Raw genomic sequence first — 24,424 nt, 5'->3', positions numbered from 1 at the left:
AATATATTTTATTATTATTATTATTTGTAATCCTCACCCTGGGATATTTTTCCATTGATTTTCAGAGAGTGGAAGAGAGAGGGAGAGACAGACAGAAATATCGACGCGAGAGAAACACATCGATTGGTTGCCTCCCACACTCACCCGGACTAGGGCCCAGGCCTGGGAGGAGCTTGCAATCCGGGCACATGCCCTTGACTGGAATCGAACCCGGGAACCTTCGGTCTGCAGGCCAACACTCTATCCGCTGAGGCAAACCAGCTAGGGCAGCAGGCTAATTTTAAGTTGATAATTCTGTATGGCCTGAGGATGATGTTATAAATATCCAGATAGCCCCTGGCAGATAAAGGTTCCCCCTCCCTGGTCTAGACCAACCCTGTGCAGTAGACCTTTCTGTGGAAATGGAATGTTCTGGATCTGCACCCTTCCAGAACGGTGGCCACTTGATGGGCTTCGCCTGAGAAATTGACTTAAACACATTTTTTTATTTTATTTTATTTTTATTTTTATTTTTTAAATATATTTTATTGATTTTTTTTTACAGAGAGGAAGGGAGATGGACAGAGAGCTAGAAACATCGATGAGAGAGAAACATTGATCAGCTGCCTCCTGCACATCTCCTACTGGGGATGTGCCCGCAACCCAGGTACATGCCCTTGACCGGAATCGAACCCGGGACCCTTCAGTCCGCAGGCCAACGCTCCATCCACTGAGCCAAACCGGTTTCGGCACTTAAACACATTTTTTAAAAAAGTAAAAAGAAAATTTTCAATGACAGTGGACATTCAGTATTTTATTAGTGTCAGGTGTAGAGCACAGTGGTGAGACACGACTGTTTCTTAAAGTGGAGTTTTGCTCATGTAATCTTAGAAAAAGAAATTAAGTGGCAAAACCCCCCTGTTCTCATAACCCCCTGTTCTCATAACCTTCCTACCTAGTTTTTGCTGTTTCTGTCTAATAGCACCAAACCTAAATATAGGTTCAAGACAAAGGGAAATTTTATTATATGGGATTCCAGGGTAATTATTAACAGGGAAAACCAGAAGTCCCGTCTCTCTGGTTGGATTTGGGGAAGGAGGTGACCTTGCTTGACCAAACACACCTGAAAGGAGAGGTCAGCGAAGAGGCAGACCCGGTGGGAACCTGTGGGCTGGTTAACGGTGGACTCATGTAGCTCATCCCTTCAGGGTGGAAAAGACTGGTGGGGCTCCCCTTGTTATAAACCATCCGGCTCCCCTTGTTATAAACCATCCACTCTCTGAAATAGGCATTAGAGCAACCACTGCTGCGGCCACTTGCCGTTTGGGCAGAGGCCTTTGCTCCTGGGAGGGCAGCAGGTGGGTGGCGAGCGGAGCTCTGCATTTCCAGATCTTTCCATGGCCCTGGACGGAGGGTGTGAGGGATGGAACAATGGGGAGGTAAGGGATGCAGCCCTTTGTGTCTGCACTGTGCACCCTGGCTCCGTAGTCTGGAGCTGGGCTACGGGGAGGCTGTGCAGGGCCCTGCATGTCTCCGGGAGGAAGGGAAATGCCATGTCCCAAGGAAGCCGCCCTCTAGCAGTGGCATTGACTTGAGAGAGGAGGTAACGCCATAATTAAGGAAAATTGTTAGTAAAAGTTCCTTGCAGATGCCAGTCTTTCACTCTTGTCTGGGGCAGATGATAAGAAAACAGGCCCAAGCGTGTGCCTAGAGCCGGGCAGGGCTCCTGCCGGACTGCGTGCAGAGTCCAGGTTTTCGCCTGAATGTCGCAGCTGTTCACAGTGGTAAAAGGGGCTCAGGTGGTTAAACCAGAGGGTTATCTAAAATGTTTGAGCGTCGGCTGCATATCTTTCTCTCTTTCTCCCCACCCTTCCTTCTCTCACTCCTTCCTCCTATCTCTACTTTCCGGCAATCTAAAGTCTGGGTTTTTTTTTTTTAAATGTGAAGAGTTAAAATATTACTTTGTGGTAGGACCAGCATTCCTGGGATGTAGTGGTTCCCACATGTAGGATCATCTTCGGTGAATTGCAGATTGATGATGAGAAAAGTCATTGACGTTGTTTCTTTATTTTCACACTAGAGGCCCAGTGCATGGATTCGTGCATGGGGTAAGGGTAGGGGGGAGGGGGGGAGAGGGGTCAGTGCACGTCATAACAACTGGCAACCAGTCGTTATGATAAGAAGTCTCATTTCGGTAACCCACTCCTACATTCACGCAGGGTAACAAACTCTGCTTCCATGTGGTCACAGTCACCCCGGAAAGCGTTTGCAGACCTACCAGTGAAAAGGATGTGTTACAGAAGCTTTAATCACTTTCTCTTAGGAAACTGATTAAAGTTTTTCTGTACTCAGTCCGCTTGTGAAAATCACAGGTAGTATAACGCCTGCTGTCACCATGTAGATGTTTAGGAGACGGGCGGCAGATCTAATAAAACAGGAAAGTGGCTTCCAGGCCTCCGTTATCCTCAGGGAAGGGCATGATTCATTTCATGTTGTTCTCTGCTTGCCCACTGACCAGCCTACGGTGGCCAGCTGTCCTGGGAACTCAGCCCAGTGTTAGAGGGGTGGGCGCAGAGCTGGGAGCATCAACGACTGCTGGCAGGACGTGAAAGAAAAACAATAAGAGGAAGGAAAAATGCTCTGTAAAGAAAAGGGAGAAGACAAATGGATGTTCGTTTCTGATCTCATTAAAATTTGCATTTTTGTCCACGGGGTCATAATAGAAACTGTTTTGGGATGACATCTGTCACACGGCTTGGGAAAAGTGATTATTTGATTTAAGATTAATGGGAGATATATAATTATATGTGAGTGTGTTACAGTTTTTCTTTCTTTTTTTTTTTAACTGTAGTAGGTTGAATTTTCAACACACTGGCTTTGTCGCAAGTTATGCTAATCTTTCATTTGCCTTAAACGTAAGAGAAGGATTCTTGCTAACACGATGACAGTGGATTATCATCGTTTCCCTTTCTCGCTTCTGTGGGAAGATTTCTTATTTATTTAAAGGGGATCACAGGAACTTTGTTGACTTTGCCTCGGGTGTCGTCATCTTTTCATAGGAGGCAGGCACGTTTTCTTTACAAGGTTAGGACTGTGCAAATCCGTAGATGCTGGCTTCCTTTCACAGAGGCGGGCGGCTGTCTGAACAGGAGGCTGCTGCCGTGGTTACCTCGCCCCTTAAAGGGAGAAACCTGTATTTGCAGTCGCGGTACCTCAGTCCTTTCATCACTGGGCGCTCCCACGGGCTCCTGGAGCACAGCTGCGGGCCGCTGGCTTAGGAGCTCTGAGCCTCAGGACCCCCTCACGCCCAGCATCCAGATGTGGTGACATATTCGCACACAGCCCTCATGGAAACGGGCCCGTGTGGACATATGACTGTCATCAATGAGTGATGCCCAAGTGGCGCCAAGAAAAATTGCATCTGTCACCCAGCCCGTCTGTGTGACTTCATGGGCCGTGATGGATGCAGAGGTACTGCCGTCTCCCCCCTGGGCCGTAGTCAGAACACGCGCCCGGGAGCCGAGGTGCAGCGGGGCCCGAGGCGTTCCAGGACAGGGCTCGTTGGGAACATCGGGAAAGTCCACCGACTTAGACTTTCTTTACTGGCCACGGTGTTGTCGCTTCCCAGTGGCTCAGAACACCTTTGGAGCTCACCTAGCTCACGCTTGATTTCTGCAAGCTTTTTATGGAAAATCTTACAGGAGCACAGACATCTCTTGTTATTTCCCAGTCTTTGCGTTGCTATGATCGCTTTTCATTATAAAGCAGAGATAGTGTTGCCAATGAATCATTCTTAGGGAGAGTTGTAATTTTTTTTTTCCCAATTAATCACTGCTTAATTTTCTTAAAAAAATGTTTTTATTGATTTCAGAGAGGAAGGGAGAGGGAGAGAGAGGTAGAAACATCAATGATGAGAGAAAATCATGGATTGGCTGCCTTCTGCATGCCCCACACTGGGGATCAAGCCCGAAACCTGGGCACATGCCCTGACTGGGAATCAAACCAAAGCAAGTCTGTGTCTTCATTCACATCTGAGTTCAACCTACGTGCAGAGTCGCCAAGAACCTCTCAGATCGAAGGTGTCTGTTGTGCTCCTAGGACAGTGATGGCGAACCTATGGCACGCGTGTCAGAGGTGACACGCGAACTCATTTTTTGGGTTGATTTTTCTTTGTTAAATGGCATTTAAATATATAAAATAAATATCAAAAATATAAGTCTTTGTTTTACTATGGTTGCAAATATCAAAAAATTTCTATATGTGACACGGCACCAGAATTAAGTTAGAGTTTTTCAAAATGCTGACACGCCGAGCTCTAAAGGTTCACCATCACTGACCTAGGAAGTGGCCTCTTCTTGCAGGTTCTGACTGTTGACCAGACTTCCTTTGGCTTCATACTGTCCCCTGCTTGTTGGTGTGGAGGGAAGCACAGATGGCTGTGTTAGAAGCCTGTGACTTCGGTGTCTCGTAAAGCCGTGCATTCTGGACTCATCCCTTGGAAACCCTTGTGGTCTGAGGGAAAAACTCACCGCCGATGAAACCAGGGCCTCTGACCATCGGGGTGACTTTGGGTTCTTAGTCCTAGTATTAGTGAGAAGACACTCTGTGAGCTGATTCTCCTCAATAAGGTTCAAGTAAACACAAACAAACAAAAGGCCTCTTCTCATTTCAGGTCCAAATTCTTCCGTATCTCCCTTATTTTGTGCGTTTTGAGCTGCTCACTAGCATTGCACTTCAGGATCCAATTAGCAGCATCATTACTAGTAGTTCTTCTGACAGAAAGGTGAAATTCGATACCGTTTCTACTAAATCTCTGCACTGCGTCAGAATATAGTATTCTAGAACATTAGTGGCAAACTAGATGTTTCATGTTTTCTCTGATATCATTCTCCATCGCCTAATTGGCTGTTTTGAAATAAAATTGCTTCATAGTCCTGTTTCCCTTCTGGTGATGGAAGAGCCAGATGTGGGCCCAATCTGTAGTAATCTCCTCCACGTGGACAGGGTCGTGTTGTGACATGGTCAGTGTTTGCACGAGATCGCCCGATTGCACCCTGTTTGGAAGACTTCTTGTTCTTTGTGTGGCTTCTGTGGCACAGGCCACATGTGCCCATGGGAAATGTGACCGCCGCCCTTTGTCATAAAACAGGTCCTATTATTCTGTCCCGGAAAAATGGAGCCCCTGAGACCTATTTGTAAGCTCGTTAACAAATTCATGACTTTCTTCCTGACAAAGGCAGGCCACGGACAAACACCAGATTTCAGATCAGAGTAGCAGCTCGGCCCTTATTTGCCTTCAAAAAAAAAAAAAGAAAAGAAAAGAAAAGAAAGGTACATAATGTTCTCTCGTTCTGGCTGTTGGAAAGCGCTAGGAAATTAAACGAACATTTTCTTTTCCTTTGGAATCGTATGAGTGAGTTCGTCTGGGCCACTGCTGGTTGGAGGGACTTTCACAATTTGAGAAAGCTGGGTGCCTAAGAAGCTTCGCCAGAAAGTTGATTCTGTAGCTTTCCTCATTAATCAGTTTGTGTCGACACGGCCTGCCTCGTCAGGAAGTTTTTCCACTCGTTACCAGGTTCCTCCTCAAATGGATGGGCTAACCCCACCCAGCTGGTCCCCGCCTTTCCATCAGCAAGGATTAATTTATGTCCCATTTAATGTCCCCTGCTTCACATTTTATAACGTTTTCTTCTAAACTACATTTACTACAAAATAGCTTTTTCTTGCACTTTGAATAAGTGACCTGTAACTGTCAATCAGAAATTCTGATTGGAATGTAATAAACCAAAGAAACCTGCCTTTTTCAGGTCCCATCATTTTTTTCACAGGTGAAATGCACAATTAGTGAAAAATATTGAAAGTAGTAACAAATCTTTTTATTACTTCAATGGACCCTTCTCAGGATGGAGCATTGGACATGCAAACATACAGTCGTGTGTAACACATACCAGGGACTCTTTATGGCCTCAAAGGGGAGCGACAGCCTGTTTTGTGACTCAACAATTCGTACACGTTTACTTGCTATAATTCTGAATAAAGAAGTCCTACCTTAGGAAGTGGTTGGATTGGAGAATCTTTTTTAAAAAAATATAATTTTATTGATTTCAGAGAGGAAGGGAGTGGGGGAGAGAGATAGAAACATCAATGATGAGAGAGAATCATTGATCCACTGCCTCCTGCACATCCCACTCTGGGGGTCGAGCCCACAACTCGGGCATGTGCCCTGACTGGGAATTGAACCCATGACCTCCTGGTTCAGAGGTTGACAATCACTGAACCACACCGGCTGGGCGGGAAACAATACTTTTTGCCTAATAGTATCTGTGGAAGGGTTGAAGATGGCCTTTTGAAATTTGACTCTATTAAAGTAAATCTGTATTCTAATATTAGTTATGACCAAATTCCCACTGAGTTTAGTGTTCATTATTGTTTGCCTCAGTCTCTATTGTTAACCTTGGTCTCTGTTGACTATCATTTCTCTAGTCTTTTTTTTTTTTTTTTAAATATTTAGAAACATTTTAAGATATTTTATTTTATTTATTCCCCCCCCCCCCATAACTCCCCTCCTCCCAGTTCCCGCCCCACCCTCCGCCCTCACTCCCCACCCACTGTCCTCATCCATAGGTGCACGATTTTTGTCCAGTCTCTTCCCGAATCTCCCACACCCCTTTCCGCCCCCCAAGAATAGTCAGTCCATTCCCTTTCTATGTCCTTGATTCTATTATAATCACCAGTTCATTCTGTTCATCAAATTATTTATTCACTTGATTCTTAGATTCACTTGTTGATAGATGCATATTTGTTGTTCATAATTTGTATCTTTACCTTTTTCTTCCTCTTCCTCTTCTTAAAGGATACCTTTCAGCATTTCATATAATCCTGGTTTGGTGGTGATGAACTCCTTTAGCTTTTCCTTATCTGTGAAGCTCTTTATCTGACCTTCAATTCTGAATGATAGCTTTGCTGGATAAAGTAATCGTGGTTGTAGGTTCTTGGTATTCATCACTTTGAATATTTCTTGCCATTCCCTTCTGGCCTGCAAAGTTTCTGTTGAGAAATCAGCTGACAGTCGTATGGGTATTCCCTTGTAGGTAACTGGGTTTCTTTCTCTTGCTGCTTTTAAGATTCTCTCTTTGTCTTTTGCTCTTGGCATTTTAATTATGATGTGTCTTGGTGTGGTCCTCTTTGGATTCCTTTTGTTTGGGGTTCTCCGCGCTTCTTGGACCTGTAAGTCCATTTCTTTCACCAGGTGGGGGAAGTTTTCTGTCATTATTTCTTCAAATAGGTTTTCAATATCTTGGTCTCTCTCATCTTCTGGCACCCCTATAATTCTGATGTTGGTACGCTTGAAGCTGTCCCAGAGGCTCCTTACACTATCCTCGCATTTTTGGATTCTTTTTTCATTTTGCTTTTCCCATTGGGTGTTTTTTGCTTCCTCACATTTCAAATCATTGACTTGATTCTTGCGCTCCTCTGGTCTGCTGTCGGGAGTCTGTATAATATTCGTTATTTCAGTCCGTGTATGCTTAATTTCTAGTTGGTTCCCCAATATAACATCAAGGGTCTCATTAGATTTCTTGAGGATCTCACAACATTTATCGGCGGTCTCACCAGTCTTTTCGAGGGCCTTACTAAGTTTATCGGCAGCTTCTAGACAGTTCTTAAGAGACCTTAAAAGTGTGGTTCTGAACTCAATATCCTCCATTGACAGTTTTGTCCTGTTTCTTTGTCTCCGCATTTTTTATGCTTTCTTGGTACACCCCCTAGTGGTCTTTGTGTGCAGTCTTGTTGCCTTTAAGCCTTGATTGATGTTGGCAATACCGGGGGTGAGTTGACCTCCAGGCTAACTGGCTATGAGAGTCCCCTGGGTCTGCAGTGGGAGGGCTTCTGTGCTGGATCTCTAGGGCGGTGCTAATCTAGCCTTTGCCTGAGGCTATCCGGCAAATGGCGCTGCGGCTGCGCAGGGCTTGGGCGGGGCGGGTCCCCGGGGATCTACAGGGCGGGCGGAGCAAGCAGTTATGGCTGCTCTCAGTTCCTTCCCCAGGGGCTCTGCCTCTCAGAGTCCCAACAATGGCTGCAAATCTCGGAGAGAAAGCTGCCTTTGAGTTCCGACCGAAGCCAGACAGTCCCGCTTCTCCCGTTTGAGTCTTGCTCCCCAGAGACTCGCCTGGATCTGGAGCTCAGAGTCTGAAACTCCCTCCCGATTGAAAACAACAACCGCGCCCTCCGCCGCCAGCCCGCTCCGCGCGCACACTCCGCACCTGAGTATTTCACTTCAGCACTGCGCCTCCTCTGGGTCTGGGTATGATATTCTCTTTCCTCCTAGTTGTAGAATTTCCACTCCGCCAGCCTTCCTGTGGTTTTGGATGATGTCCGTTCTGTCCTTTAGTTATATCTCTGAAGTGGTTGTTCGAGGCAGCGACCTCCTGCGTTAACCTACGCCGCCATCTTGGTTTCTCTCTAGTCTTTTGATGTAGTTGTGAGTACAAACAATTTCTGGCTTTTGTTGAATTACATTGGTATTTACTAAGATTTCAAGTTAAAAATTAGAAAACCAACTTAGAAAATGTTGGCATCAAACCAACATTTGTCTTAATGTAAAAATGTGTGTTTCTTTTTATATAAGTGACCATTAAAATGTGGATGTATTTGAAAGATACAGATGAACATTTAAATTACCAAAATGTATTTGAGTATAATTTATAGGTTACATTTACTGAAGACTTATGTGTGCCAGGTGGTTGGTCTAATTGTCTCACTTAAATCTCACAGTCCTTCCCTGAAGAAGTTTTATCATCACTCCCATTGTTCACATGGGGAAAGAGCAGCACATGGAAGTTAATTGTCCAAATGTCTTGAACCCAGGCCGTGGATCTCTAGAGCGTTTCACTGCTACTCTATGCTACTTCCCCAAATTCTTTAAAAAATATATATATTTTATTGATTTTTAACAGAGAGAAAGGGAGAGGGATAGAAAGCCAGGAACATCAATGAGAGAGAAACATTGATCAGCTGCCTCCTGCACACCTCTTACTGGGGATGTGCCCACAACCAAGGTACATGCCTTTGACGGGAAACAAACATGGGACCCTTCAGTCCGCAGACCAAAGTTCTATCCACTGAGCCAAACTGGCTAGGGCTCCCCAAATGCTTTCTCTAAAAGGAGATGCGGGAAGTTTATGAGTAAGCCTACCTTACTGGGCACACCTTTCATTGAGCACGAGAATCGAGTGCCAGGTACTGATAAATGAGCGTGGTTCCTGTACTGAGGAGCTCTTGGCCTGGAGAGCGCAGCCAGAGGAAGGAGGAGCTGCATAAGGAAAGAGTGTGGCGGCTGCAAGATCTCTCTGTGATCTCATTTAGTAGTTCTTTCCCTTCTGTAGAATCTTGTTGTGGTCAGGGACAGCCGGCTCTGTTTTGTTAAGCATGTACACAATAAAAATAATTTTTTTCTAGTTCAAAGGGAAGAACCAAAAGGCTAGTAGGCTTTGCAGTTCAGAATTCTGGATATTCTTCATGTGATGATGGGACATTGATGAGCTTTGGCTGTAGGTTCCTGGAAATTGCTGGTCTTGGCCAACCGATGTCTGATACAATTAACTTTAATACATACTTTGGAGATCAGCCAGTTCCATGGGCCAGAATTGTTATAAACTCCCATTGCCTCATCAACATGCACATACATATTTCTACAAATGTAGCGTGTTCTGTTGTTTCTCTCAAAACATTGGCATTCTCTTATAATAGTCTTGCGTGTGTTTGTCTCCAATCTTAGCATCTTAAAAGTTTAGTATAATAAATTATTGTACAAACAGATATCAAGTGATCTGCCCTTTGGGATGTTCAGCATAACATGTTGGTTAGCTTTGCGGTTATTTGCCCTTCGCAACTAGCTCAAAAGAAACATCATATTTATGAAGTCTGCAGCTAATCACATTTTGCAATAATAACTCATACATTTAGAGGTTTTTGATTTCTAATTTGGTCCATGACACCTCAGTGAAAGCATAAAGATGATAGCCAGTGGGTTAATTTAAGGAGAAGCAAAGGTAGTATTAAAAACAAATAAATTAAAATTAAACAAAAATATTGGAATCAAAGAGGAATACAAAATCGAAATCCAAAAGTAAATCACAAAGTGTATATTGGTTTACTCAGCTAAAATAGAAACTCTAGTTCATGGAATTTGAGGACTGGAAAGGGAGTTTGTGGCAGACTGAATAATGACCCCCAAGTATGTTCACCTCCTAATCCTTAAAAATCTGTGAATGGGTTGCCTTCCATGGCAAATGGCAAAAGGAACTTTTGTAGATTTGAGGTGAGGATTTTGAGATAGGGAGATATCCTGGATTATTCAGGTGGGCCCGTGTAGTCACTAGGGTCAGACTCAGAGAAGTGACAATGGAAAGAGAGGTGACAGTGATGCAGCCACAAGTCAAGGAATGGGGGCAGCCTCCTGAGGCTGGAAAAGGCAAGCAGTGGATTCCTAGTCCTACCAGCACCATGATTTCAGTGCAGAGAAATGGACCTTGGACTCTGACCTCCGGAACTGTAAGAGCATCATCAATTTTGTGTTGCTGTAAGCTACTAAATTTGTGGTAATTTGTTACAGCAGCAATAGGAAACTAATTCACACCTTGAGTGTCATGTACTATGACTCTCTGTCTTTCTTTAAGTCTCACCAATCAGGTTTGGGAAGAGGAGAGGACCTGGGGAAGCAAGAAATACTTCTTGGTGATCAGAGGGCTGAGAGATTAAGAGAAAGTTTTTGGTGTTCAAGACTACTATGAACATCGCAGAAGAGCTCAGATGAGTCCTTGGTGGCAGTTAGTACTATAGGAGTGGGGTAGAGAAATATCTTACATTATTCTGGAAGTCCCGAGTCCACCTAAGCTGGTCCTCTCTTATGGGTAGTTCAGACCATTGAGGATCCCCTGCCTCCTCCCATACCTGGAAGGCTGTCCTAGCTGCTGTAGCTGTCTTGATCATGTCCAATGCCAACCAACCATCCTTCGCATTTGCATGGGAAATACTCTTGACTCTGAGTGCATTAGCTCAGATTAATGAGTTTCTCTGTCCCTGATCCACAGAGAAGAAGCCTGAAGCATCCCCTAATTGGGCCATTTGTTTTAAATTAATAGTAAGTAGTTTGTTTTTTTTCCTGAAATTTTAAGTCCAATTCTTCCTTTTGCATTTGAAGATCATTTCATTTTATTCCGTGTAAAGAAAATGAGGACTATTTGGTCAACTTCTGTTTGGTTTGGTCGGCTTGAAAATAGTTTTGCCATTTTTCTAGCCAGCTGATCTTTTTTCACTTAGAGCGTGTTATTTTCTAAGTCGTTGGATGTTCTGTGTTTCTCCTGAATTTTTGATGCTTTTGAGCAACAGCTCCCTGAACGGAATCTAGTTATTTAGTTGTGTCATTGGGTCTAGTCGGTAACGGAGGTAAGACCACCTGTGGGTGAATCTGGGAAAGCAACCCTGTGCTAATTTGGAATGTTGACCTGAAATGGACACAGTTGAAATGCAAATGGGCATTAACTTTGAATGAAAATGAGCTGATTAATAATATATTTAAACCTCTGTAAAGTGAAAAGAGCTTTTCAAACTAAAAATATATTTTTTTTCATTTCTAAAAGGTGAGTGGACATGGTCACCATTTCTTTTTTTAAAATATATTTTTATTGATTTCAGAGAGGAAAGAAGAGAGAGAGAGAGAGAGAGAGAGAGAGAAGAGAGAGAGAAACATCAATGATGAGAGAGAATCGTTGATCAGCTGCCTCCTGCACGCCCCTTGCTGGGGATCAAGCCCGCAACCCTGGCATGTGCCCTTGACAGGAATCGAACCCGGGACCCTTCAGTCTGCAGGCAAATGCTCTATCCACTGAGCCAAACCAGCTAGGGCCAAACTAACATTTTTGATTTTAAGATGCTCTTTTGAAAATTATTTTTTCCCCATCATTGTAAAAAAAAAAAAAAAGACACATCAGTCCCCTGAAATGTAATTAATTATAGGATTTCTGCCCTAACCAGTTTGGCTCAGTGGATAGAGCGTCGGCCTGCGGACTGAAGGGTCCCAGGTTCGATTCCAGTCAAGGGCATGTACCTTGGCTGCGGGCACATTCCCAGTAGGTGGTGTGCAGGAAGCAGCTGATCGATGTTTCTCTCTCATTGATGTTTCTAACTCTCTATCCCTTTCCCTTCCTCTCTGTAAAAAATCAATAAAATATATTTTAAAAAAATTATAGGATTTCTGCCTTTGTTGGAGGACATTCTCTGGGCCTTTGGTTCTCCCACACAATATTTAGAAAAATGGTGAGTTAGTAGCCATGTAAACCAAACATTGCATTGAAATGCATAAGAAATTGCAGTTTCAGTTTAAGTTCTTCTTGGCTGAGATTTGGTTTGTTAATCTTGGTAATGTATTTTGTTAGGTACAGTATTTACAAGGAACTATTAGCTGGGAGAAAGAGAAATATGGACTCTGTTTACTCAAATGCCCATTGAGCAAAAAGTATAGATGGTGCCAAGACCGGTTTGGCTCAGTGGATAGAGCGTCGGCCTGCGGACTGAAGGGTCCCGGGTTCGATTCCGGTCAGGGGCATGTGCCTGGGTTGCGGGCATATCCCCAGTGGGAGATGTGCAGGAGGAAGCTGATCGATGTTTCTCTCTCATCGATGTTTCTGACTCTCTATCTCTCTCCCTTCCTCTCTGTAAAAAATCAATAAAATATATTTAAAAAAAAAACAACAAAAAAGTATAGATGGTTATTATTTCTAACAACTACTCATTCTTATTATGGAACAATTTCAATAAAATAGCTCTGAGAGAGAACACTGAAAGCCCTTAATTTTTTTTTCTTTTTCTCTTGAGGTAAGAATAAGGGATAGAGGCAAACTGCTTTGAGCTCTCTTTAAGGCCTTGCAGACTGACCGGTGTGGCTTAGTTAATGATTGTTGTCCCATGCATCGGAAGGTTGCCAGTTCGATTCCCAGTCAGGGCATATACCCAGGTTGTGGGTTTAACCCTTTGAGTGCCAACCAATATCCTAGGAACTATGCTAAAGTTGCCAAGGCATTTTTGCTGATTTTACAGCAGTTTAGGAAAAAAAATTATGTATTGCAAGTAAATGAAGTTACATATTCAAAAACTTAAGGAAACCTTTATTACATTGACATATTTAGCAATATCATCATCACTAATAAAAGCAGACTTAGAACTGGACGCCATTTCGAAGCTTTGATAGCGCTCCCGGCACTTTTGGCGAAAGACAGGAGGAGCGCGATCGCGCTCCCCGGCACTCTAGGGGTTAATCCCTGGTTGGGGTGTGTACAGGAGGCATCTGACCAATGTTTCTCCCCTCCCTTCTTCCCCCTCTAAAAAATAAATAAAAACATTTTTAAAAAGACCTTGCAAGTGTCCTGTTCCTCATAAAATTTTATTCCCTGTATTGAACACATGCTGATGGTTTTTATCTGAACCAATTTTATTATGATGGTTGCAAAATGGTGGTTTTATAACCCACCACACTCATCAGTTGATGGCCTACCACTTAGAGTGTCCCTCCTTCCCTCCTTCCTTTCTTCCTTCCTTCTTGACTTATGGATCTGTTATCAGTCTTGACTCATGAATTCTCATGTTCCCCAGTGGTTTATAACCTATTACTATCCTTATTTATTTTGACATTCAAATTACTTTTTTATTTTTACACTAGAGGCCCGGTGCATGAAATTTGTGCATGGGGTGGGGCGAGGTCCTCCTCAGCCCAGCCTGCACCCTCTCACAATCTGGGACCCCCTGGGGGATGTCCGACTGCCCTCTCGCAATACGGGACTGCTGGCTCCTAACCGCTAGCCTGCCTGCCTGATCGCCTCTAACCACTCACCTGCCTGCCTGATTGCCCCTAACGCTCGCCTGCCTGCCTGATTGCCCCTAACCACCTCTGCCTCGGCCCCTGCCATAGTGGCTTCATCCGGAAGGATGTCCAGAATGACGTTTGGAAGGTTGTTTGGCTGTCTGGTCTAATTAGCATATTACTCTTTTATTATTATGGATACTGTCATGTCATGCGTGCCTTTAAAGCCACATGTCCAAGTCACTCTCTTGTGTGCATTCATTTGGCTTTGTGCTCTGCTTTCTTTCTAGCTTTATGCAAGGATTACACAAATCCAGCCTTTCCTCTTTTTAAAAATTTGAATTATTATACGTATGTGGACCCACCTTCTCTGAGCTTGATGTCGTGTTTTTCCTACTGCTGCTGTCATTGCCCATGAACCTGATGGGTTAAGGCTTGGAGTCCTGAACTTTATAGAGACTGAGAGTCTTGTTCACAAGGTCAAGTACCTTTGAAACCTCCATTCACCGTGTCTTTTCCTTTCCCAAATTCATCGCAGTAAGCAGGCTTAAGAGTACATTTTGGTGATTTTATTATTTATTTATTTTACTTTTTTTTTTATATATATTTTATTGATTTTTTACAGGAGGAAGAGAGAGGGATAGAGAGTTAGAAACATCGATGAGAGAGAAACATCGATCAGCTGCCTCCAGCACATCTCCAACTGGGGATATGCCCGCAACCCAGGTACATGCCCTTGACCGGAATCGAACCTGGGACCTTTCAGTCCGCAGGGCGACGCTCTATCCACTGAGCCAAACCGGTTTCAGCTATTTTACTTTTTAAAATACATTTTTGTTGATTTCAGAGAAGAAGAGAGAGAAACATCAGTGATGAGAGAGAATCATTGATCAGCTGCCTCTGGCACTCCCCATACTGGGGATCGAGCCCACAACCTGGGCATGTACCCTTGACTGGAATCAAACCTGGGACCCTTCCATCCGCAGGCCGATGCTCTATCCACTGAGCCAAACCAGTGAGGGCCATTTTGGTGATTTTAATATGTGCATCTTCTTTCCAAGTCTATTTTTTTATATTCATGCTTAAAATATTATATTATTAAAATGACATGTTCAGATTTGAAGTTTAGTAATAATAACTCATTTAATGAGTATATACTTTGGTACCTGGAGAAATTTTTTTCAAATGTTTTATTGCTACTGTACAGTTTTAAAGAGATATCTTAATCCAAGAGTCTGCATAACACTTTGGAAATGTTTTCTCTGCGACCGTTTGAAAACGGCTGTGGTCATGCTGACTGTAGCTTGCACTTCTACAGGGGAGCGTGAACATCAATTGTCAGTATTTTGCCTAATTTCCTTCGTTTTCAGGAGTGATTGAAAGCTCTGGTATGGAAACGAGAATGACATTAACATTTAAATGTTTAGTAAAAAAAATGCAATATTTCTTTTTAGAGAACATTGTAAATTTTTTTAAAAAATATATTTTATTCATTTCTTACAGAGAGGAAGGGAGAGGGATAGAGAGCCAGAAACATCAATGAGAGAGAAACATCGATCAGCTGCCTCCTGAACATCCCCCACTGGGGATGTGCCCGCAACCAAGGTACATGCCCTTGACTGGAATCGAACCCAGGACCCTTGAGTCCGCAGGCCGACACTCTATCCACTGAGCCAAACCAGTTCTGGTGAGAACATTGTAAATTTTTACTCAAGTGTTGAACTGTTACATTCCCCAAAATGACAGGAGAGAAACTATGGTTGAAGAACTTAAAAGCTGCCCAGTTGGTGTAGCTCAGGGGTTGAGTGTTGACCCAGAAACCGAAAGGTTAAAGGATGGATTGCTGGTCAGGGCACAAGCCTGGATTGTGGGCTTGATCCCCAGTAGGGGGTGTACAGGCAGCCGATAGATGATGTTTCTCTCTCCTAGATATTTCTATCTCTGTATCCTTCTCCTTCCCCATCTCTCTAAAAATGAAAAAAAAAGAGAACTTGAAAGCTGATGAGACGGTGAGGTTGGGGGACACTGTTTGAAGTAAACTGTTGACTGTCTTTAATTTTATTCTCATTAAAATCGGACTGCAGACAGTCCACTGAAGGAAGAGGGGAGGAATTCCTTTTAAATGAATCATAAAATATTAATAGTTTATTTTATCCAGTTCATTTCTACCTCCCACCTCTAGTAATTTTTTCAAAATCTACTTCCCCAGCACTTAAGGGATGCTGGTCAATGTTTTGCATTATTGTAGCACTTTGCATACTAAGAGACTTTTTTTTTCTCCTATGTCTGTTTGTCCATGCAAATATTTAATTTATTGTTTATAGCTTGTAGAATTGTTGAACAATTCTTGGCTCTCAGCTTTTCTCAGAGCACACTAGAAATTGGATTCTTGGACCACCCATTTAAGCAGAGATAAATAGGTATTTCTCAGACCTCTTCTACTGAGAGTTTTTATAGCCTTACGCACCATGTGGGCACAATAACAGCTGGTTACTACTCTAGGGGGAAACTGAGACGGAGAGAGAGTCATTAAGTGACTTGCCCAACATCACGCAGCTGGTTAACCTGAACTGTTAACTAAACAAAATCGTCTCTTAAATTGCTTGACTCGACTGACTATATCGTTTAGTAGTTAAAAGTTCAGACTCTTGAATCCCAGCGTGACCATTTTCCTAAGAAAGTTGTGCATACCACATAGTACATTCTAAAGAGTGAATATTAGCCATTATGTCAGTATACATGCCAGCCCCTCTTGTATCCGTTCTTGCTCATTCCTTTTAGATAAAGGAATGCAGCTCTAAAACTCACTTTTTATAACTAAGTACTAGATCTGAATCAGCTGCCCTAAATTCTAATTCTTGATGGAGACTGTTTGGGCCAGAATGAGATAATACATGAGAAATCACTTATATATTATATCACAACATAAAAGCATGGAGTGTTCATTTATTTTATATGGAGTTAATTTAGACTAATATTTCTCATAGAAAAATATTAAAAACACAAGAAAAAAAGCCACCATCTGTTGTACAACCATCTAGAGATAACTGTTGTTGTACAACCATCTAGAGATAACTGTTGTTTTTCCCTTTTGGTATGAGTTTCTGTGGGTTTTTTTTTAAACCTAAGTTGTTCATTGAGGAACATTCAGTGGTCCCAGAGGAAGATTATGCAAAGGGGAATCTGGTAAAGAGAACTCCCTCACTTGATGTCTTTCTTTTTCCCCAGTGATAAGCCTTCCAATAATCCAGGCTCGTCATGATCAGTTTTAAAGGTGTAGAAAACCATTTATCAGTTATCTGGGTGATAAAAATGGCCGTTTTATAGCTCTTTGCAGGTCTGCTTGGTGAGGGGTCAATTCTTATGCTTTAATCTGTTCCTAACAGGACCGTGTTGGGCGTGGGGAGGGAGGCCTGGCTTGGCAGCAGTTCCTGTGAAAGTAACAGCATCTTCAATGACCGCACGTTTTGTCAGAGGCAGCGATGGGCTGTGCTGGCTGTCGATGCTCATGCAGTCTCAGGCTTCATCAGTGGAGGGATCTGAGGATGTGACTTGCTTGCTGGGCCCTGTGCATCTAGATCACATCCAGCAATATTGTGTTCTCTTTGAGGGGCTGCTGTTTGAGCTGGGCATTGGCAGAGGTCGGAACAGGGAGCTAGGACATCCTGCAGATCGTTGAGTAGTTGGAAGACTCGAGGATGTCTTGCTTAGCAGGCACCCTAGGATGGCTGACAGGGACCCCATAGGGAAGAGGGAGTAGACTCATGGCTGCAGGTGGCAAAGCTGCAGACCTTGGAGAGCAACGAGATGGGGGTTCTCCCCGGCTTACTGTAACGAGTGTGTGCATGTGTTATATGTAATCGTCAGGACTGTCTAGTAATGCAACAGACCTTAGGAAGGAGTAAGTTTCTGGTCACTGAAGGTATTTAAGCTGAGACTGGATGGATCCCTGCCACAAGATTCTATAAAATGCATTTCTTCCCTGGATTTGCTTTTTACTGAGCTCTTCTTATATGTCAGGGACTGTGCCCAATGCTGAGGAGACAGAGGTCAGTACGATGGGCAAGAGCAGTAGTTCTCAACCTTCTGGCCCTTTATTATGATTTTTTTAAATATATATTTTATTGATTTTTTTTACAGAGAGGAAGGGAGAGAGATAGAGAACTAGAAACATCGATGAGAAACATTGAGAGAGAAACATCGATCAGCCGCCTCCCGCACACCTCCCACTGGGGATGTGCCCGCAACCAAGGCACATGCCCCTGACCGGAATCGAACCCGGGACCCTTCGGTCCGCAGGCTGACACTCCATCCACTGAGCCAAACTGGTTACGGCCTGGCCCTTTAAATACAGTTCCTCATGTTGTGACCCCCAACCATAAAATTATTTTCGTTGCTACTTCATAACTGTAATGTTGCTGCTGTTATGAATCGTAATGTAAATATCTGACATGCAGGATGATCTTAGGCGACCCCTGTGAAAGGGTCGTTCGACCCCCAAAGGGGTCACGACCCACAGGTTGAGAACCTCTGGGCAAGAGGCTGGGTTACATGACTTTAAAGATCCCCTTATGGCCGGGGCTGGAAGAAATTGCTTGTTGCTTCAGTTTCCTTTGCCTTGATAAAGCGTGGAGCTCTGATCTGTATATTCCTCTGCCTTGTGGACACTGCAGCGTGTTCCTGTCATATTTCTTCTATGACGTAGAGTAATGCTTCATCACTCCCTGAAAGACTGTAGGCCATGCACTCATGTACAGGACAATATTTTATTTTCCCACTTTTGAACATAGAGGTAAAAGCTGACTGTAGAGTTGATTTTTCATGGCAAATGTTTAATTCCATGCTGACTTACATATGTTTTCTTAAAGACTCGAGATATGTCAAAAAGTATAATGAAAGCAGAATGCTTTTTGAATGTAAGGTGATACTACATAGGAATGTTGTTGGAAGTTCATTGTACTTCAAACGTATTTGGAGGATTCAGGCTCTCACGTTATGCTTATTTTTCTGAGGGGAGTCCTAGTGTGTGTATACCGAGATACCCAATCTCCAACTTCAATATTTGCAAATTGACTGCATATCGGTGCTGATTCTACTTCTGCCTGCAGAGATGAGGCAGTACCAGAAGGAGCAGAGGGGCCAAGAACAAACTGTGCCGACTGGGAGGTGATCTTGGGGTCTCTGTACATTTTGGCCCACCAAGTAAGGCCAGCTGTTGGTTTGCTTCACATCTAGGTTTGGAATTCACCCAGTTGCAGGCCGGATGCCTGGCCAGCTTAATGTGCTGCTGGCTGAAGCTGGGGTGCCATATGATATTGTGTTGGAAATGGACGAGATCAACGAGGACTTCCCAGGTAAGCGATGGGGCCGATGGTGACAGTGACTTGTTCTTAGAGTGACTAAAGCAATGCCAGTCCCGGACAGAAACTGTGGGATCACGGGAGACCTGCTCGTCAGATGGGGGGCAACCTGCTCCCGGTGGGGATGCAGCCACAATGACATAAACAGAACAGTGCTGAATGGTTCACCCGGGTTGTAAGCAGCACAGGTGACTGCTCCCGGGAGGAGAGCTGAGGGATGGAGCAGGCCCCGGAGGCGATGCAGGGAGGGGGGCTGCCCAGGGACTCAGGACACACCTGGCTTTGGAATCCAGGCCCTGACTCTCTCTCTCTCTCGTGACCTTGAACTAGTTACTCAAGCTCAGGTTCCTCATTTATAAAATTGCTGTTGATAATTCAGTGTCTGATTTCTGCAGGGTTTACTGGTTTCCAGTTGTACCAACTCACCATCAGAATAGTAGTTTTCTGTCCCCTTTAAAGTACTAGACTTCACTGGACAAGGTGCTGTCCTGTGTGGCTGTCATGGGTCTCGGTTGAGTGGTGATGGCATTTGGCCCAAGATCATGTTTGTTAAAATTAAACCAGTTCCCTCTGGCAAGTGTCCACTGTTAACATAAAAAACAAACGAACTGTTGGTTAGAGAAAAATAATGAAATCGTGTGTATGTCTCGATTCACATGGCAGTTTGGCAAAGTTCTAAGGTCGTTCACATTATAATGCTTAACGAGGGAATTTAGGCCATTTTCATTTTATGCCTCCTTTCAGATTTCACTGTTGCTAAATTATGTGTGAAACCTGCCAGTTCCAGGAATTATGGACACAGCTTAAATATAGTACAGACTCATAGGCCATTTTCTTTTAGACAGCAAGTTGCATTTATGGGGTCATCTTAGACGTTGAAAATGGAACACAGATATTCTAAAATATTGTAATTGGCAAGATCACTTTGGGATAATGAAAGAACTATATAAAGTCACATTAGGGGAAGGGAAGCAGAATAATGCAGGCTCCAGCCAGGATGCTCAGGTTAGATTCAGGCCTATTGCTTTTAGCTGTGCGACATTGGCTAAGTCACTGAACCTCTCTGATAAAGCCCTTGGTATGGTGCCTGGCACAAGCGTGGGTCTTACAAATATTAGCTTTTGTTATTATCATTATAAAGCCAGATCACTCTCATTTTCCTGGAAAGAAGTGAAAGTGACCTCCCTGAGTTTTATATTTTCTCTTTTTTCTTTCATGATGTAGACACTGACTTGGTCCTTGTCATTGGAGCTAATGACACTGTCAATTCAGCAGCTCAAGAAGACCCCAACTCTATTATTGCAGGCATGCCGGTTCTCGAGGTCTGGAAGTCAAAGCAGGTAAGTTCCTGGCTCATGCTTCATCCTGGTTACACACACGCAGAGCTTTGCTTGGTCACTTGATGAGAAGTGACGAAGGCTTGTGGAGGCCCAGGAGTTGGAGTAGGATTAGGGTCCAGTTCTCCTGGTGCAGCTTCTGTGCTCCGTGGCCACGGAGAATCTGAGTGAATGCCTCGATCACAGGAGAACCAGAGGGGATTGTGCAGCTGGATTCACGGAATCTGTAACCGCAGCTGAACAAGGGCTTTTGGAATGAGTCTGGCCGAGTTCCAGGTTGAGTCCTGTGGAGCAGATGGCTTCTCTCTGGGACAGTGAGTCATATATGAAGACGAGCACATTTTTTCATTTAATGTTATCGAAAGGGAGTTTGTATGTCGTTATGGGGTGTCTGGGAGGAAGGTGACTTGGAAATCGGACAGCAGCGTGGCATGAGGAAGCAGGCTCTGCACGCGCACACACTCCTGAAGGGCGGGCTGGCAGGTCGTGGGGAGCTGGGCGCTTGCCAGGTGTCCTCTGCCCAGCCAGGGGCACGTTTCTTTACCACCCCTAAGTCAGATCTGCATTTTCAGAACCCTGGTTACAAAATGTACATTTTCCCCTTTCATTTTGTTTCTCTTTACTGTACACATGAGTTTAAAACTTAGTGTTTGTGGTACGTGAGCAGATATGCCAGGTACTGGTTCATGGGATATGAGAAATTATTGCATTGGTCATTAATATTTGAGAGTTTGCAGAACCCTTGGCAGTGTGGCTTAGCAGTTAGAGTGCTGGTCTGTGCACTGAGGGGTCATAGGCTCAATTCATGGTCAAGGGCACATACCTGGGTTGCAAGTTCAACCTCTGGCCCCTGCCCCAGTCTGGGCACATGCGGGAGTCAACCAGTTGATGTGTCTCTCTCACATTGATGTTTCTCTCGCTCTCTCTTTCCCTCTTCCCCTTCACTCCCCTCCCTTCCACTCTCCCTAAAAATCAATGGAAAAAATATCCTTGGGTGAGGATTAACAAAACAAAGCAAAGCAAAACAAAAGAGTTTGCAGAGTACACTGCTGTACTAATGCTATTTGAAGCGTGAACGCATTTGTACTACTTTCCTTCTGGGATAGATGGCATGTCCTACTATGGGGAGGCTTTTCTTTTCATTAAGAGCTGACTTGCTATTCAGCAGGACAGCACCAGCTGTCATCTGTGTAATTGTGAATGTCTGTAGCACATCAGCATCAGAGACGGACTTCCCTTCCGTCCTGCTCGTAGGACCGCAGTGTTAGTTATTAGCCTCTCCTGGTGACAGCTAGGGTGCTCTTTGGGCTACTGTGTTAGAACTTTCTGATATATTTTTCCCTTAAAGTGATGGAACAGGACTGATACCATTTCCCCACTCAACTACATTTATTTTAAAATGTGTAGTAGAAGCTTAATCAGTGTGTTTGTTCTCTTTAGCCCATTCATAGAAAGATGCATATTTTTCTGACTAGAAAATGTCATACATAGTCTTTGTGGACAAAAGCACTAAGAAGAAAGTCACAGTCTGCTCACGCAGATATAAATTATTGTTCACAAGGCCTTTTCTCTCATTGGTATAAAAGTATGGGCACATTTTAAAAATTAACGTGAATACCATGTAAATACGCATTAAAAATACTCCTTGTGCCTGGCTGGTGTGACTCAGTGGTTGAGCATTGACTATGAACCAGGAGGTCACTGGTTTGATTCCGGGTCAGAGCACATGCCCAGGTAGTGGGCTCCATCCCCAGTAGGGACGTGCAAGAGGCAGCCAATCAATGATTCTCTCATCATTGATGTTTCCATCTCTCTCTCCCTCTCTGTGGTCAATAAAAATATATTAAAAAAATACTCCTTGTATATCTTAAGAGTCTCTGAACTAAAGAACTGGTAGAGTGGCACATGCCTGTTCAGAGTGAGGGCAGGGCAATGTTTGTGTGCCTAAGCACCCAGCCCAGGCTGTTACATACACTCTCTCCCTTCATCTTCGGTTCCTAGGTCATTGTTATGAAGAGATCCCTGGGCGTTGGCTATGCAGCCGTGGACAATCCAATCTTCTACAAACCCAACACGGCCATGCTGCTCGGCGATGCCAAGAAGACCTGTGATGCACTGCAGGCGAAAGTTCGAGAATCCTACCAGAAGTAAACTTCGAGCTGCTGTCTAGCAGCAGGGGAACTTATGGGAACAGGCAACGGAAGTATCAATGTAGACAGACAGCCGGTGCACATCTGCAGCAAACAAAGCTCCTGCACAGGAAGGAAGACCCTGAAGAAAGCAAAGCAATTGCCGGGAGACTTTTCAAGAGCATATTTCAGAAAGGATTGAAAAAATTCTACATGTCTTTCTGTGCATTTCTTTTTGGTGTTATAAATCAAAAGTATTTTATAAAAGGAGAAAGAACAGCCTCATTTTCAATGTAATCCTTTTGGATTTTTTAAAATTCCTGCTCAGTAGCCAGTAACGTTTTAAGAAATTAAGCCTAGGATTTGAAGACTTAACCAAAAACACAGATCTGAAAAATCTGACGCAGTGTAAACATCACAGGCACCTGCGTCAATGGTTTTTCCAACAAATGTGACTAATTTGAAACTTTCATCAACTCTGGAGCTGACCTCTGACCTTCAACTGTCATCGGAATCAACCATATCAAATTGGGTTTGGTTTTTCAGACTTTAATTTCAATTGTAGATTTCAGGGGTGTATTTTCTCACTTCTATTTTAATATGTTAAAAGACTAGGTAACCTTCCAGAGATGCTGGAAACAGTTAAGCCATTTGCTTTGTATGTTTCATTAGGATACCAATGAAACATAATGTGAAATCAGTATTAGTTGTATTTTTTTAAAACCCCATTTCTAATCGGAGATCTCTTTAATTTCAATCAATTTATAATGTGTAGTACTGTACTAAGTGCACTTGAATGGAATTCAACTATTTGCCTAATAAAATGAGTTCATTATGTTTGCACATTGATGTAGCAATTGTCTCTGGCGACAAAATGCTAACATTGAATAGCTCTGCTTGTTAGTAATATCCGGGGAAGACTTGCTACTATAAAGTAGATGAAATTAATCTGTCTTAAGGTTCACAAGAAATCCTTTTTTTTTCCACCCACAAATCAGAGTGTGCTTTGAGGTCTTATGTAACTGATCACATTTGGGAGAAATGGTGGCACGTTTTTTCCCCCTTTAGCTACTAGTGCTTTGTTTCAGCCCTAGGAAAGAACATGTCTTTTTGCAGTAAAAGTGTATATGTCCTTTGTGATGTTGCTACATTGCCAAAAGCTCTATAGAGGATGAATGTGTGATGAGTTTCTTGAAACAGTTATTAACACCTAAAAATGATTTCTAAACCAGAAAAATAAGTGACTGGTGTGAAATTTTTTTACTGTGATGCTCATGTTTATTGAGTTTACAACTCACAATATTTGTTGGTTTGGTAATCAATTTCTGTTTTGCTGTGCTTGCAATTAAGATTGTGTGTGTGTGTGTGTGTGTGTGTGTGTGTGTGTGCGCGCGCGCGCGCGCATGCGTGTCTTAAAGCAGAAAGGATTCCTTTTTAATTTTTGAGGGATAAATGCAATTTGTTAATAAGACTCAGGTTATAAGTAACCCTAAGAGTGAATTATATCATTAAAGTCCTATTAAAAGCAAGTATATCGTATCTGTATGCCCTTTTCCTTTTCTAGTTGTAGATAATACCTGGAAAGCAGTGACTTGGATTTTTTTTTTTTTTTTGAGAAAATTTCTGCATTCAGTTTAAATAAAAAATAATTATACTTAGATTTTAAATTTATTTTTATAATTTATAGTAAATGCTTTTTAGAATTTAGGGTGATCTCATTCTTTGATACTCAGTAATTCTTTGTCATTTGTGTTAATTGAATTG

At 43.2% G+C, this 24,424-nt stretch overlaps 1 protein-coding gene across 3 annotated transcripts in view; it reads left to right on the top strand.

The window, feature by feature from the left end:
* NNT (nicotinamide nucleotide transhydrogenase) overlaps positions 1 to 23,503 on the top strand; it is an 80,757-nt gene extending 57,254 nt beyond the window's left edge. For all 3 annotated transcript variants that reach the window (XM_059694812.1, XM_059694814.1, XM_059694813.1), the window contains exons 20-22: positions 19,070 to 19,188; positions 20,419 to 20,534; positions 22,533 to 23,503. In XM_059694812.1, coding sequence (XP_059550795.1) covers positions 19,070 to 19,188; positions 20,419 to 20,534; positions 22,533 to 22,682 — 385 coding nt within the window. In that variant the 3' untranslated portion in view covers positions 22,683 to 23,503. The remainder of the gene's footprint in view (positions 1 to 19,069; positions 19,189 to 20,418; positions 20,535 to 22,532) is intronic.
* The last annotated feature ends 921 nt before the right edge of the window (positions 23,504 to 24,424 follow it).

The sequence above is a fragment of the Myotis daubentonii genome, chromosome 4, assembly GCF_963259705.1.
Source record: "Myotis daubentonii chromosome 4, mMyoDau2.1, whole genome shotgun sequence".
In the NCBI taxonomy this organism is placed as follows: Eukaryota; Metazoa; Chordata; class Mammalia; order Chiroptera; family Vespertilionidae; genus Myotis; species Myotis daubentonii.
The sequence above is the reverse complement of the archived record's forward strand: the minus strand, read 5'-3'. Positions and strand labels throughout refer to the sequence as shown.